This window comes from Patagioenas fasciata, chromosome Z, assembly GCF_037038585.1.
Source record: "Patagioenas fasciata isolate bPatFas1 chromosome Z, bPatFas1.hap1, whole genome shotgun sequence".
Taxonomy (NCBI): domain Eukaryota; kingdom Metazoa; phylum Chordata; class Aves; order Columbiformes; family Columbidae; genus Patagioenas; species Patagioenas fasciata.
Genome location: NC_092560.1, coordinates 73,015,492 through 73,032,072, shown reverse-complemented (window position 1 = coordinate 73,032,072; position 16,581 = coordinate 73,015,492). Strand labels below are relative to the sequence as shown.

Here is a 16,581-nt window from a genome sequence, read left to right as displayed (position 1 = left end):
TTCCTGCTCGTCCCGCCCGGCGGCGGAGGCTGCGCGACCCCCGCAGAGACCAGCGCGCTGCAGCCCGGCACCCTCCTCCCGCCCGCCGGAAGTGGCGTCAGGCGGCCGCGGGCACGGCCCAGCCAGCACCCGCGCGGCCACGCCCCTCGCGCGGGCCCCGTGCCGCCCCGTGCCACCTCCCGCTCGCCCCGCCGCCCGTCCCGCCGCCTGCTCGCCGCCCCGCGTGCGCACAGACCCCCCGCGCGGCAGCGGGGCCCGGACGCCGCCCGGTCTGGCTGGAGGAGCAGCCCCGCCCGCCCCGGCCTGTCCGTTAGGGCAGGCCCCGCCTCTTCCGGGCCTCTCAGGCTGGGCCGCCGCCTCCTCCTCCCTCGCTCGCTCTCCCTTTTGTGAGTTATAGCAACCGTTGCCTTGTGAATCAAGCGCCATAGTCACCGTAGTCCTGGCGACTGTTACCCATCAACAACAACCGCTCCTCTCCTGCTCCTCCTCCTCCTCCTGCTGCTGCTGTTCCTCACCCCCTTCCTCATCGTCACCCACAACAACAACAACAACAACAACAGCCACCTCCAGCAGCAACGACAGCGGGAACACCGCCGCAGCCCGCCGCAGCCCAGGTGAATGTCCGTGTCGGGCGCTCGCCAGCCCTCCCTCCGCTCTCCCTCCCCCTCCTCGCAGCATCCGGGCCGCGGTTGCTCCCTGGGGCTGCGCGCTTGGTTGCGGTGCAGCGGGGGGAACGTGGGTCGCCCTCCCGGCTCCCCCGCTTTCTCCCGCGCCTCCCCCACTTCGTCCCCCCCCGGCTCCCCTGCATCCCGGGCCCGCTGCCCGGCCCCCCCCGGGGGTGGTTTGCCGTTGGGTGGGGAGCGGCGTGTGGAGCGGGGCGGTTGGGATGGGGGTGTCTGTTGGGCGGGGAGGGGAGCTGGCCGCGGTACGGAGTGAGGAGAAGAAGAGGCTTGGCGGTGATGGGGACGGCGGCACGCTTCTGGGACCTCCAGGCAATCGCTTGAATGCGGTGGGTATGCATCTTCCTTGGACTCTCGTTTGCACGGATGAAGGAGTGTGGAAATCGGGGAACGAGGCTCTGGCTGCAGTCTAAGGTTACTGACTTTAAACCCCCAAAAAACCGTGGGGGTGGGAGGGAAGATGCGACAGAGACGGGTCCTCTAGCCCACCGGGGAGCAGGGGGTGTTTTTCCCCTTTCACTTGTAGGGGCCTTGTTCTGATTTGATGTGACTGCTGAATGCTGCAGATATTTGTGAACTCACTATGTCTTTTAATGATGCTCTCACGCTGCTGATCATATCAGTCACATTTCTGCGCTTTAGTTTTTTCTTTTATTCATAATTAATGTTGCTGGTTATTTTAGGGCAGGCTGTATTTTCTTTGTACTGTGAAGTGTTTTCTTGTTTACTCAATGCCTCCACCCATACACACACAGAGTATCAGGGCTTTTTTCTTGCACTCCTTCTGCAGGGGGTTATTTTTTAAATGATGCTTTCATACTGCCAGTGTAGTATGGAACAGTGCATGTGTAGATCTAGTTTGTGCACAGTGAGTTATGTTCATGTGGAGAGAATCCATTTCCGTTTCCTTAAACTCTCCACAATGAAGGAAATCCAAGACATGGACTGTCAGTTTGCGTGCTGAACAGCAAAGAAAGAAGAAAAAAAGACATAGTATTAAAAAAAAAAAAAGAGTCTTTGTGATTTTGTTGTTATTACTATATTTTGAGAGTACATTTGGGAAAGAGAGAAGAGGCAGCTTTTTACCTATCAAGGAGCTGTAGTAGCAGTTTTATTATTAATGAGGGTGTTTTGCATTTTTTTCATCGAAAATGCTTGTTTTTTTTTCATCTTTTTCTGATTGCTTATCATGATCTAAAGATGTGTGTTGTCAGCGGTGTCAAATCATACTTTATATACTTCTTAAATTTTTTCAGCCAAAGTGAATTTTTGGCATCTGTTATGGCAATGGAATTCTCTTTTAACTCTCCATATCCAGTTGCACTCTCCCTTTTTGACTTGTCAAACCATGTGTCATTGTGGCAAGTTTTTTTCTTTTTGAAGTGATGACTTATTCACTTTCTTATTGCCTTATTTATTAAAATAGTTAGGAAAAAGGATATTCTTGTTTTTAATCTAAAACCTGCATTTTAATGGTGTATATGTTTTTTATATCTATAGAACCCGGTGTGAAATGCAGGGTTTCTCATTACAGTTTCAGCAACAATATATTTGTCTGTCTCACACTGGAACTACCAATGAGTTTGACAGGGACAATTTTTCCAAGAGGCTGTCAACTACAAAATGTGCTAGGTGCGCACTGTTGATATTAATATTTCTTGAGCTAAGGCATATTGGCTCTGTTTGGGTTTGGTTTTGTTGCTTTTTTTTTTTTTAATGTATATTTCACGGGCCAACAAAAACTTAGAAAATACATTATTTTGAATAATGACCAAAGGTCTCTACATTATAATATTTGAATGATTTTGCTCAAGATGAAACCACTGAGTGCTAATTTTCTAGGTCCTGCTGTCAAATAAGTTCTGAAGACATTAAGAATTTTCAGGGTGAGTTACAGTGCCGTATCACTGATATGGCACATTTAAATCTTAATGTATTTGTTATGAGTTTTATTGAGTAGTTTATGAGATTCACTGGTTATGAAATCGTTGCTGGCATCTTCTGTTGTTGAAAAGAGAAGATGGCAGTTCTGCACCATGCCTTTCTTGAGTAGCCCTCTTACAGCGGGACAGAGTACTGCTCGGGATTGAGTCCTTCCTGCACGTTGAAATCTGTCTTTGCAGAATAGGTATCCTGACCCCTGGTAGCAAAGGAAAGTGTGTCCAGAGGCTATGAGACAAACTTTCTGTTTTAACTCTGTGAGGAGACCTACAGAAGTTTCTTAAAAATTGGATTAAAAGTACATGATTCTGTCCAGAAACAGAGGCTGGTTTAGTACTATTTAGCCACATTTTATTTAGGCAATGACTGCAATTTGGAAAACAATAATGCAGCTGTAATCACCTATTTTAATAATATTGACTGTACTGAGAAAAGTATTGACTCTTTATTCTCTCTGAAATACTGTAATGATCACAGATGAGATCTGCATTATGCATTCTGATTCCCTGATGCCTTCAGCTATCAAGATAGTTGGTGTTTGTGATGGTAACCAGTGTTTGAACGTGAGGTGGCTTGTGATTTTTATTTATTTTCTTTTTGTATTCCTTGGTTTTCGTGACTTGGACTGTGTAAATATCTGATTGTGTTTCAGCATACCCTGACAGACCTTTCAGGATTGTATGCTCTGTTGTGGTGTCTGTGAACTAACCTAAATTGTGCTACTGTGGAGAAACCCATTCCATAATGTAGTGTAGGTGAACGAAATGGGAAAGCCACAGTGCTGTTAAAGAGTTTAAAGTTCGGGTGCTTTATTTGATAATAGGTTCAGGTTTGTTAGCACTAACCCATTTCTTGTTCCTGTCTGATACTGTATGTTAATCAAAAAACTATCTACAGAAATAGATGTTACTGTTTCTTTTTGTTTACTAAACTCTACATTGAGAGGGAAAGCTGTTACTGTTTTCCTCTCTTTTTAGTTAAAATGTAAGCAAGTATCTAAAATGCAACAATCTTTTATCATTGTAGTTCCTTTTGGTGTTCTAGCTAGTATTTCTGGTTTTCATGGTTTACTTTGTCCTCCTATGAAAGGCTTCCTTCCCTCTTAATATATTCCGTATTATTTGTATTTTTACCTGCAGTCTCCAAAAGCTTATGAGCTGCAGGTATTGTCATGTGGAATACTTAAAAAAATGTATAGGTTGTTAAAAATATAAGATACATGACTCCTAAAGCCTTTTAAAAAATTGTTTTCAGTTGAAATGACATGTGAATGCATCACAAATACAGACAGATTAAAAAATCAGCTTTCAGTGATACTGTAGTGTCCTTGTAGTTGGAGTTCCATTTCAAAATCAAACTTTGTCAAATTAACATATTAGGATACCAAAAGCAGTATGTTTTTAAATTATGAATGAAACTACTTACTTTTTTTACTAAAAATGAGGGCTGAAAAATTAATGAGGCTTTTAAAATGAATAGGCTAACATTTAAAATGATGTTTTTCTGTTAGCCACAAGTTTATTATTTATGTATTGCTGGTAAAGTTGGTTGTCAATTGTAACAATATTTCTCTTTTCTCACAGATGCTATTTGTACCTGTATTTTGGAAATTTGAGGAGCAGTACATATACTGATTTGGCTAAATCTAGTTTGTTAGGGACAGATGGCTGATTTAAACAGGTGTCACTTTCATTTCTTGTGCATTGTGTTGCGACTTCCAGAGGTTTACAAAAGAGCTGCCTAAAGCAGGTGGTGAGCTCTGCTTCTGCCATTAGCAAAATGTGCTTTTGTAGGCAATTATTTTCCCAATGACTAGGTGCATTTTAATACTTGTCATATCAGAGTTTGAAGTGTTCTATATAGTACAATCATGTTATTTTTAAATTATTTTCTCATTGGACTTTTAAAAGAGATGTGACCGTTTGGGTGTGAAATTTAGTGCTTTATGACTGTATGGTTAGCTGTAATCCTAATAATTTTCATGCTCACCAAGAGAAGATCCATTGCTTGATGAAATATTTTGTTTCACTAGATTACTTACCTTTATTTTTTCTCTTGAAGAATATTTAACTTAAGAATATTTTAATAAGAATAACCTATTGTTTATAATATGGGATTAATGTTTATTTTTAGTTAGTTTATTTGAAATACAAAGAGGAAAGAAAATCCTAAAAATTCTGTCATTGAAATACATTGATAATGTATATGGGAGTTGTTTAAATCTTACTGAAATATTTCTATTTCTTCTTTTTTTTTTTTTTTTTTTTTTTTTCCTGCTCATTGCAATATAGCAAACTTACTGTTTTGGCAATATTGTGCTAAAAATGTTGAGATAAATGAGCTGCTCCATATCTGAGTATGTGTGTGTCTGTACACACATACAACTTAAAATGTAATCTCTGAACATATAGTTACATGTAAATTGTGTAACTTTTGTCTGTATAGCATATAGCTGAAACAGTTTTTACTGACTGAAATGAATTTTTGCTGATCTGAAAAGCTAGGTGAACTTACCTGAGAGTTGCATGCATTTTGGAGTGGTGTTTATTGTATGTTATACATTCTAGGAGAGAAAAAAATGCACCCCTCAAAATAACCCAAACCATCAAAAAACAAATAAAACCCACCAGTTTTAAAATTGTATCCTCTACATATGTATGAGTACCACTATGTTTAGTTCCAATAATTTCTATATGGCTACATATGAACCCGACAGATTACAAATTCATTCTTGTAACTTCTGTAGATTAATAATATCTATTATTTTGCCATACACTGTGAGATTAATACAGCAATGCTTTTTTTGTGCGTATGGGTGGATAATAGTGTCTTGTTCAGTGTAGTTTCCTTTTGGAAGTATTTGCAAAGGTGGATGCCAGAATTGGAAGAGTACACCTAAACTGCTTAGTTTTGCAAACTTATCTTCAATTGCTGTTTCCTGTTCCATCGTGGTAAGCTGTTTGTCTTTGGTCCCCTAACTATCCAATATAGTGGCACAAAATCAAGAAGTGGTGGACTATATTGTAAGTTGTATTTAATAAAGGATTTTCCTGTTTTTAGAATGTGCATTTTAATGAGACTTGAAAGTTTAAATTCTAGCAATTCAAGCTTCCTTTGTAAATTGCTAACTTAGTTCTAACTCTACTTTTTAAAATTCTTACATGACATCCATAACAATACTATGGGAACACTAAATATTGTATATTAATCACTAAATTTGAGTGTGCTTGCAACATTTGGAACTTTTATTCGTGAATTATAAGAGAAAAAATATCTAACACTATTTTTAAAGGTCATTTCATCCACCCATGGACTCACTACACTGAGTATAGCTTAGCTTCTTAGACATTCTCTGAGTAAATAATTTCTTTAGTTCTTTCATGTTGTTCTTGTTGAAGTCTTATTTCAAATAAGTTTATAAGGTCTTTAAGACAAGAACTGTGTCTTTGGATTGTGTTCAGGCTTTGGATGCTACCACTACAACTTATGACTCAAACCCAAGTAAATGGCTTCTCTCTTCTATTACTTCATAATAATTAATCTGTGTTTACTCTTACATACGACTTCAGGGATATTTTCTAAACACTTGAAGGTGTAATTAAGTCACGTGACGTTGCAAAGCAGAAACAGAAACAACCAAATCTGTAAAAAGGTACAGTATGTCACTTTGCAGGTATCATTGAGTCAGTTTATTCTACTTCAGTAAAGGCGTTCTCTTTTCTTGGCTGATTAATCGTTTTTCTGTGTTGTTAACTATACTATCTTGCAAAGAATGAAAATATTTAGTACTGTTCTGAGCCAGAACTACTTACAACACAGTTCCTAAGGCTATAAATAGTTATTTATTATGTTTCTGTGGAGCTAAAATTAGAAGATACATTTTTATCTCCAACGAGTTAGTTCATGTCTGCTGAATTTTGATGCATTGTATAATGTTTCTGGAGTACCCTTGGTTTGATTTTCTTCCCCCTCCAGGACAGCTAAATTCTGGGAGGGAAGCAAGGGAAAGCAGTCTTGCTTATGTAGCTCCCTTAATCTGATGATGATATTGGATGTTAATAGGCTATCTGAAGGGTTTACTTGCTAGTGGATTAGATGACCAGGATTGTGAATTTGAGGTAATGTCTTTTGGTGTGACCAACATTATCCACAAAACATTTACAGAAGTTACTATTGGTCTGTGTAGCCTCATCTAAGCAAGAAGAGGTACTATCACCTGAGTGTTGTTTTCCTTATCCCTTGGTGGTGTTCTGCACTTCGAGCAGCTGAGAGTGCAATTTGACAGTGCAAGTCTTAGATGACTTGAACTGCAAAAATGAACTGGTATTTACTAAGGAGGACTAAATCTGCTCATTATAGGTAGGTGAAAGCAAAAGTAACAAAATAATTGTAGTTCTCTTACCATTGGAAGAAGTGGTAAGTATCAGGATTTCTGTCTTATGTTAAAAATCTCATAAATTTGAAGATTCACCTTCTATTTAACTGCTGCAAAATGTTTTCAGAATTCTCCACTAACTTCTTTTTTTCTAGTAAGATGTGTGCTGTATTTCTACCTCTGTATTGTTGATGTAAGCAGGAGAGACAACAGAGTTACAGCTTTAGTGAAGGAAGAATGTTTCCCACACCACATTGTTGTTGACAAGATGTCTACTTCCTCCTGTACACTTCCATCCTACACTGATAAGGTGTAGTTTTTCCATAGGAAGGACACGTGGCAAGTACACAAGGGGTTTTTAATTTGTATTTCTATTTAAGTTTTTACACACTATGTTTATTATTAGGATTCAATGTTGATTGCTCTGGGTCTCTTGGAGAATTTGGAAAGATACAGTAATGAAAATTTAGAAGTACTCAGTTTAAAAACCCATGCTTGCTTTTTAAAGTGCATTTTAGGAAAAGAGTTGTTCTAGAATCACCATTGTTAAACTAAATTTACTTAAAATTTCTGATTAAAAAAATAATAATTTAATTATCAGATCATGCATTTTACAGTTATAGAAAGTTAACGTTTAACTAAATATCTATAGCTCTATGGACCACGGTGCTCATTTATAAAATTAATATAGGATTTATGAATACTGTCAAGATTACTTCTGCAGAAATGTCTGGCTGTATTCACAGTTACATTAGCCTTTGCTGGTGAGGAGCAGTTAAACTATCTGCATAGTAGCTGACTTATCAAATAGTTAGCCACAAGGTGGAATTGACATGCTACTTTCTTGAGCATGTTGTAGCTAAGATCACGTCAACAGACAGGTTTCTGTTTAGTGTTTAGTTCACTCCTATTTTATTTGGTCCACTCTTTGTTAAACTACTTCAACTGAGTTGCTGTTTGCAAGGTAGTTGATAAATAACTCTTCTATATGCATTTTATTATTTGATATCAGATTTAGTGATTGGAAGAATGTACAATCCAGGGTGTTTTAAACTCCTCAGAGTTGATGCTGGGAAATATTAGTAGCAGTTCCCTGTAACTTCTAGAAAGATTACTCTTTGGGCTTTCGGAAAGGTGCAAAAGCTCTTCTGTGAACTATACCATCCTTATGGTTGTTTTAGGGACTAGAACATGCTTAGCTTTAGAATGGAGATATGTTGTCCAGAAATGTGGCTCCATTCCCTTAATTTATGGAAATCCTTTTGCATTCAGATTCTGTTTTGAAGTGAGGCAAGTGTAAATGAGCTAACATAAAAGCACAGTTTTTAATGGTATTGCCTCTCCTTAGCTTTCCAGGTGCTTCCTAACTGAAGGTTGTCCTGCATTTCTCTGTTTTTTTTACAACTGCTCTGAAACTTCTTTGTACCATAAGGAGCGTAGTCCTGACCGAGTATTGCAAGGAACAATAGTGAGCAGGTAAATTCATAGAGGTTTTGGTGTACTAGGTCTGTAGCTATGTGGAGATGATAGAGGCTTAGGGTTTTCCCAACCTTGGACTGGTTTACAGAATGCAGGTTTTGTGACTGGAGCTCACTTCACTAGCAAACTTATGTCAAACCCAGGGAAGGTTTAATTGCAATAGACTGAGAATTAGAGCTGGTCCTACAAAGCAATAGCATAATTTATCATGCTGGTTTATGGAACAGAGATTCTCTTGGTGGTTTAAAGGTTGTGTTTTTATGCTGGTTTGGTTGCAGTTGTTTGGTGTGTTTTTTAAATGCTGTTTCAAGTCAATCAAATGGTTCGTAGTGTAAGGGTATAACCTTACGAGCTGGTGCTGTCTGGAATGTTCAGATTTCAGGTGCCATCTCATATCAGTAGTTGTTTGGGGAGGCAGGTCATACTAAGATTTAAATTTCAGATACTAAGATTACCTGCCATGATCCTGATAAAAACCAAGTTTCCTTGACTCAGTTGAGGGATTGTGATGAATTAAGTAACATCTAATACTGGCCTGTATTGTTGATCATGGATGATCCAATTCCAGAAATTTGTGGGGACGGAATTTTCTTATCTTTTACAGTCAAGGCTTGAAGGTGTTCAGGATCTCCACTGATTGTCCTTGCCTTAGTATATATATTCTTCCCAATTTATTTCTGAAGAAACTGAGATTTCTTGACTAAAAGGAAGAACTAGACATGGGATCATGATTTCAGTGCAGTGACCAACTTTCATGATAATGAAGATACATTATTCATGTCATGTGTATGACAAACACATTTCAGGCAACTGAAATGAAGGGGAATTTTAGGATTACTTTGTGTATGGAAGACTGCCTCTTAGGTGTTCCCACTGCTTGATTTCAAGATGACATACTAGGTTGTATGATGGGAATCTGCAAGAACTCAGTGCTGTAAATATTAGCACTCTGTAATGACTTGTGTCCTCAGCACAGTCATAAACTTGGGATACTCAAAAGTTCCTATGTCAGCTTAGTTGTGTTCTTGGTTACAGATTATGATCCAAGGACAGTAACTCTTCAGACACAGCTGAATTTCTTAAAAGCTCAACATCAGCAGGCACACCATCTGTAGCCTACTGAAACAAGGTTAAGCTGTAGCCAGCAGTTCATTTATTTTTTTTTACTGTAATGAAAATAACAAATGTTTTTAATAAAGTGTAAGATTTTCCATTGCACATTCATAATATAGGAAAAGGTATAATGGCAAGGCAGAAAAACACATGTATCTGGTAGATAGGAAATTGGGAGTTATGTTTTGGTCATCTGTGATAAAGTTAGGTCTGTGTGTGGGAAGTTGGGATCAGAAATGCTGAAGGACTTGTTCCAAAGTTTGTTGTACAGGAAGGGCAATGTAGCAGGGTTTCGCCACTAAAAGTGGCTTGAAGATGTAAGTGGATGTTAACAGTGGGGATTGAGGTGTTGATTGATAATATGTTAAGTCCTTTAATAAAATTAGCTGTGTCATCTCCATAAACTAAGCTGCCTGGTCACAAGTATAACTTTGTTTTATAGCTGTGCTTCTGAACTCACAACAGTCTGCTCTCATTGGCTAATATTTATGTTTTGCTTTTAAAAATATGTTTGTTCTGCATGGAATACTTCTGTCTTTCATGTACTGATTCAAAACCTTTTTTACATACTCTACAGCATTCAACCTGCTAGTATGGAAGTGGTTAAGTTTGCCATAAAACCAAAGCAGTGCTTAGGGCACTCAGTGCTGTGTGGTGTCCTGTTCGTTTGTTTTTCCTCAAAGAGTGAAAGAAATGTGGCATATAATTTCATGGGAATAAGAGTCATATAGCAGGGCATTACTTTTTAATCTAGGTGGCCCAACCTTGTCAAATGGAGTTACTTGTGTTACAGCAATGGATAAAACTGTTGATTTTGACATCGCTTACTGCTGTCATGCTGTTTCTGTATTACATATGTTTTCTCAAATATGGTTGACTGTGCTGCACAGAGTGTTAGTGCATCTTTATTGGTTATGAATATGGTATTTTTGTGCTACTTAGTGAAATCTAGTACAAAAGTGATCACTGAAAAAAGGACTCTCTTTTGACCTGCTTCTACAGTAATGTACTGGCCAAAAGGCAGAGAAATACCAGTCCTGTGCAGCTGTCTAGATCTTCAGGCCCTCAGCCAATAATCTGTAGACCATGGGCTGGGAAGAGCATGGCTGGGAAGCAACTCAGTGGAGGAGGCCTTGGGTTCCTGGTGACAGTGAGGTGAACATGAGCCACAGCATGCCTTGGCAGTAGGGAAGATCAACAGCGCCTCATGGACTGAATGAACAAGAGTATAGGCAGGAAATTGAGGAAAATTATTATCTCACCCCTCTCCACACTTACTAGGCAACATCTACATCCATAGTTTTGCCTGCACCTTCATGCCGTTGTGGGAAACTGGAGTAAGTTCAGCAGAGGACCACTGAGATGGCCCTCTGAGGACCAGAGGGCCAGGAGCTGGAGCACACGTCTGTGATGGGACACTGAGGGACCTGGGCTTGTTCAGTCTGGAGAACAGAGAGTTTCAGGGGTCCTATGAGCAGCCTTCCCTAATACCTACAAGGAGATCATCAAGAAGAAGCAGCCGGGATTTTCACAGTAGTCCGTTGTGGGAGCATGAGAGACAATGATCATAATTTGTGACAAGAGAAGTTCAGACTGGAGATACAGAAAATCTTTTTCCCCATGAGGACAGCTCAGCAATGCAGCTTGGGCCAAGTGAGATTTTGCCGTCTCTGTCCTTGGAGATTTTCAAGCCCTGACGGGCTAAATCCCTGAGGAGCTAGTCTGATGCCAAATCTGAGCCTGTTTTGGGAAGGAAGTTGGACTTGAGAGCTCCTGAAATCTGTGGCAGCCTGTACTATGCTATGGTTTTATTTGTGATTCTTGCTCTACAGCAGAAGTTCTAGGCTGTGCTCTGGTTTGTCTTCTTTTTCTTGTTAGCCTGTTCCATTTCTTATGGGCTGCAATTGAATCTTCACCTCTGGAGGTAAACGAGGAGGGATTGTCTCTAGAGTTAAAATCACAAAACAGTTGTCTTGAGGTATATCACAAAGACATACTTTGAATACCCAAGAGACTGTCTGCCTAACAGCACAGAACTCTTGTGTTCCTTTTTCCTTCAGTGCATTACTACAGTTATGTTATTTGGTCCAACACTTTATTGTCTGGATTTCACAGACTTAGGACTGGACATTGGCTGAATTCCATGCATTTATTTATAAAGTATTTTACAATGAAACCTTGAGGGTTTTCACTGGAGCCCTGCAGAGGCAGTAGAGAGAGCTACAATAGAAGGAGAACAAGTTTCTTAGATATCTTCAGGAGGAGACATCTATGAACAAAGAGATTTAAAAAACAAGAAAGGAAGACCTTGAACACTCGGCAAAACTAAATCTCAGTTGTTGATTTCTGTGGACTTTTTTTGTGCGTATTTATTAGAATCTTTGTTTGCAGTTCTTAATGCTTTTGCTACAGTGAAAGAGGAAATTAAAAAAAAATAAGAGGAAAACGAGCAAACTTAAAATTTTTATTGGAAATTATTTAGTTTTTTTTAAATAAATTGGATAATGTCCTTGCTTTATTGAGACAAGTTTATGGGTGTTCTGTATCTGGCTAACTGCCTGGTGATTGGTAAGTGGTATTCAACAAATATAATGGCCAGGAATCTAAAGAGGGTTTTTGCTCTGACGAGAGTATCTCAAATATTTTTCCTATAACTAACCTGTATTCCTATTAATTTTGATAAGAACTGTATTCTGTCCAAAAAAGGATTTGGGAGTCGAGGATGATAGTTTCTGATTGTGGGTAAAGAGATGTTTGTTTAGAAAAATGTTTGGTTTATCATATAGCTACAAATATGAAATGAATGGCAGTGATGGAGATGAAGAGCAATGGTCTAAGGAAGAGGATATGGCAGTAACTGCTATTGGTGAAATCAGAAAAATAGTTTCTATTGATTGAAGTGGTTCTGTTTGGGATTTTTTGTTTATGTGCTTTGGCTGGGGTTCTATCATTGTGGCTATTCAGATACTGAAGTCCATAGCAAAGTTAATGTCTCTTTTATTCTTGTTCAGCACTGCCTGAGGGACAAGCAAAGACTTATGTACAAGTTACTAATTGTGATAAATATAGTCTTGATAATCAAGGCAGTATTAGAAAGTAATGACTTTATTTAAATGCAGGTGTTTCATTGTTAGCTGGATCAAATTCAATGATTAAGGCATAAATAAACAAATACATTATTCAAAACTGCCATTTTCATTTCATTTGTAAGTTGTTAAACCTACGTCCCTCAAATGTGAGGATTTTAAGTGGAAGAGGGACATAAGGTTTCCATAAAGTGTTTGCAGTCCATTTTTTCTTGAGTAAAATCTTTTTCCTTCTTGAACTAAATAACTGCATGCACAGTGAAACTTGAAATGTCCTAAGGGATCTAACACTATAACATAGTCAGTACTTTTTTCAAGTACCTGTATTTTACTGTGCTTGTCTTTAAGAACGTTCCTGTCAAGTCTCTGATTAGAATTAATACCAAGAAAATTAAAGTGATATAAATTCTGGTGAGCAATACAAAGAGTAAGTAGTATTTAGTGTTGGTGGTATATGTGGCATGGTTTAGATTTTTATGTTCCCATATTATAAATGGGATAACTAACGGTATCTATTTAATAATATTATTTTACTGTCACTTGGCAGTTATGAAAAGCCATTAAATGATTTAAGTTACATAGTCTTACCTCCTTATTTTAAGACTTACAAATAAAATCTGGTTTCTGCTGTTCATGGCGTATACCTGCAATACATATTATCACTGAATGTTCTTTATATTTGAATTGTTTTCTGACATGTACAGTAGGATAGACCCTAATAAAACAAATCTTACTAAACAATTATAAGAACTATTTAAAATTACCTTTCTTCAAACAGTCTTTTGACAGTAATAGTCTTTACATTACCTGAGCATCAAGGTTTTTGTCAGATAATATGAAAAATTCTGTTCGGAATGTTCTGTAAACCTAGAAGCCAGGAAAAAGGTGAACAAACATGCTTTGGATCCAGTTGTGCAATTCTCGGTATTCCATTTGTATTGTAAGTACAAAGACTGTAAACATAGAGATTTGTTAAGTATTCACTATTGTACAGTACTAGCTTGATTAATGACATTCTTTTCTTCTTTGTAATTACTGTAATTAGTGGATTTCCTTTTTTTTTTTTTTTTTTAATATATTTCTGCATGCTGATTTGTTGTTCAGTATTTGTTACTTCAGTTCGGTTTTATGCTGGACTTTTTCTCTGAGTTAAGTGCAGTTATAAGTAAGGAGGATTTAATAATTTTAGCATGTTGTTTATAAATATATGCCTGTAATCTAATATAAATGTTGAAGTGATTGGTTTTAAGTCATGCATAGAACAACAATAACGATATTGATATCTGTCCAGGAAATGTAAGCTGAGACTTGTTCAAATCACTGTTTCTAAGGTGCTGATTACTGTCAGGTTGGAAAAGCGGAACAAAACACACTATTTGCAACTCAGTGTGTTTTGCTAAAGGTAGACAAAATACCATGTGGGGGTTTTTTGGAGTGTTTGGCTTATGAAAATTTTTGATTTATTTCTGTGTGTATGATTTTGTTTATATTTTTACAATAAAATTTTTTATAGTTTCTTGAGACAACAGAATTGAATGCTTTTTTTGGAAATATATATGACAGTAACAGTGTCTTGTGAATAAATATTCCTTGTGACAGCCGAGTTACTAGGAAAAGTCACATGAGAAAGCAGACATGGTTAATATAAATATCCTAAATGTTGTCCAGTGTGATACTAAATTTCAGACATGTTTGGCAAAATAATGTTGTTACAGTAGGAGTATTTCTTTGTCATTGCTTCCAACATAACACGTTTCTTGTGTATTTCCTATAGAATTGCTGCTGCTGGATTTGCTCTTGACTTGAATAAGTTTCTTAAAAAAAGAAAGATCATGATAAACTTGGTGAAATTTTAGTTGCCTCCTAAAACTATACCCAGATGTCAAAGGCCATGGATACTTTTATCATTGGTTACCATCTGTCTTTGTGTGTTGTTTTTTTTCCTCCTTTTTTTTTTGTATGCTTTTATTGAAGTTGAATGAGATTGTTTGATTTACTTTTAAGCTAACTTTAATACTGAATTAGGAAAATTATAATTTAATTTTACAATTAGTGTACTTTAAATATGTGGATACAAAGCTAAGTGGTAGATTTTTAAAGAGATACTTAAAATTCTTGTGATAGGGCAGAGTGAAGAGTATTTTTAGGACGTGAAGCAGTATTTTAAAATAAGGTAGCTTTTTCTAAATGTACCCAATTTTGTAATTTCTTGGTGAATACTTGTTTGAAAATTTTATGTATACCTAAAGACTGGTTTTCATTTTATTTTCTTTTTCCCTAGATGGGATATGAAAGTTTATACCACTATTTAAATCTTCCTTGATATCAACATCTTTTTTTCTTTGCAATTCATGATTTAGTCTTTTTTATATTATTATATATTATATTCATACCTTATTATATTATACCTTATTATATTATAATTGATGGCAGTGATATCTCTTTATGTATATTTTGTAATTAAAATGATGTTTCATTATTTTATAACACTTATTTTTAGTTACTATGCTGTGCAGTTCAGTATTTGCTGTTTTTTCCTGTTCCTTCTTGGATGCCTGACTTGCCTGTGGTTTAATATTTAACAGCTTACCTAGATAGTGGGGTGTGACAAGGCTGCTAAGCATCACATATTGCTCACATATATCTGGCTGAGTTTTAGGGGTAGCCTACAGCTACTGATCTTTGCTTCCAGGGGTTTCATGATTCTTTTTTTTGCCAGCAGTCACTTAGCTTTCTTGTTTGGTAGTGTCTAGTTTTCTTTCAGGGTGCTTTAGCCTGCTTCATGTCAAGGTACACAAAATTGACACTTCAAAAATGTATTCTGAGGAATATTCTTTTAGCCAATTTTATATAAATGGAAAGAATATGTATTGAGAAGTTCAGAATCTGTTTCTCTTATGAGCAACTTAAGAATATGTAAGTCTCAAGACTTTGGGGGAAAAAATCATACTGAGGAGCGGGAAGCTCTGAGATTATCTGAAAATCAGATCTGTTGTTTGGTGGTGTTTTGTTTGGTTTTTTTTTTTTTTTTTTAGTTTTTTTTAAGGTGTGCTCATTTCATAGCTACTAAAAATTCTGCAGAGCTTGTTGATAACCTTGTGGAATGACAAAGCCAAGCTACCAGACTGGCTGGCTGAGGAGCTGCTGCTGATACTTGCTTGGGGTTGTCAGAATGTATCCTGGAAAAAAAGATATGTACAATACTCCAAGGCAATTAGAGGCTAACTATTGAAAAACTTGTGTGACTAATCCCAAGGTATCATCATAGTATTTACAACCATAATTTTCTACACTTCTTTCCACACATAGTTGTTTCTTGGTCACAGTTTTGAGCAGGTCATCCACAGTAGTTTTTAAACATTTAAGTGAGTCTAACCATATTGATCAGCTTTAAGGTGCTAGCTCAGTGTTGCTTAGTTCAGGAGAAACTGAGCTCTAGGATTAGAAGTGTTCTGATTGTGTAATTCTGTTTCAGTATGAAACTAATTTTATAATGGGATGAGAAGCTATGTGTATTTAGAGATCCACGTTTCTTTAAGAGTTGTTCTGGATTCTTCCAGTCTTTTGTATTCATATAGTCATATAGATATTCACAACAATTTATATCCTTTATATGTGATAAATATTAATCTATGTTTTCATGTTTGAGTGCATTATCCATACACAGAGGTCTAAAGGTAGTTTTTGTAATTTACAATAATAATTTTTGTTTTATGTCAATTATTTTGATACTGTTACGTTGATAATTTAGACTATGACTTTTATTAGTGTTATGAAAAATTCAAGTTTTCAGAGGAACTATAACAAATTAAAATTAGTTTTCTTTGTTATTGATTGTTTATAGAATATACAAGTCTTATTTAAGGCCATCCTTTAATGTTTGGAGAGGTGAAAAGAATAGTATCTT

General features: G+C 37.3%; 1 protein-coding gene across 4 annotated transcripts in view; it reads left to right on the top strand.

The window, feature by feature from the left end:
- Positions 1-244: 244 nt before the first annotated feature.
- RFX3 (regulatory factor X3) overlaps positions 245-16,581 on the top strand; it is a 118,077-nt gene continuing 101,740 nt past the window's right edge. Inside the window, exon 1 of one of the 4 annotated variants that reach the window (XM_065860857.2) lies at positions 245-614. Coding sequence is in view for 2 of the 4 variants with exons in the window: in XM_071802659.1 (XP_071658760.1) it covers positions 887-1,013 (127 nt within the window). In the remaining 2 variants the exon portion in view is untranslated. Of the gene's footprint in view, positions 615-885; positions 1,014-16,581 lie in introns of those variants that run through there. The other 3 variants (XM_071802659.1, XM_071802658.1, XM_071802660.1) reach the window with 3 other exon arrangements.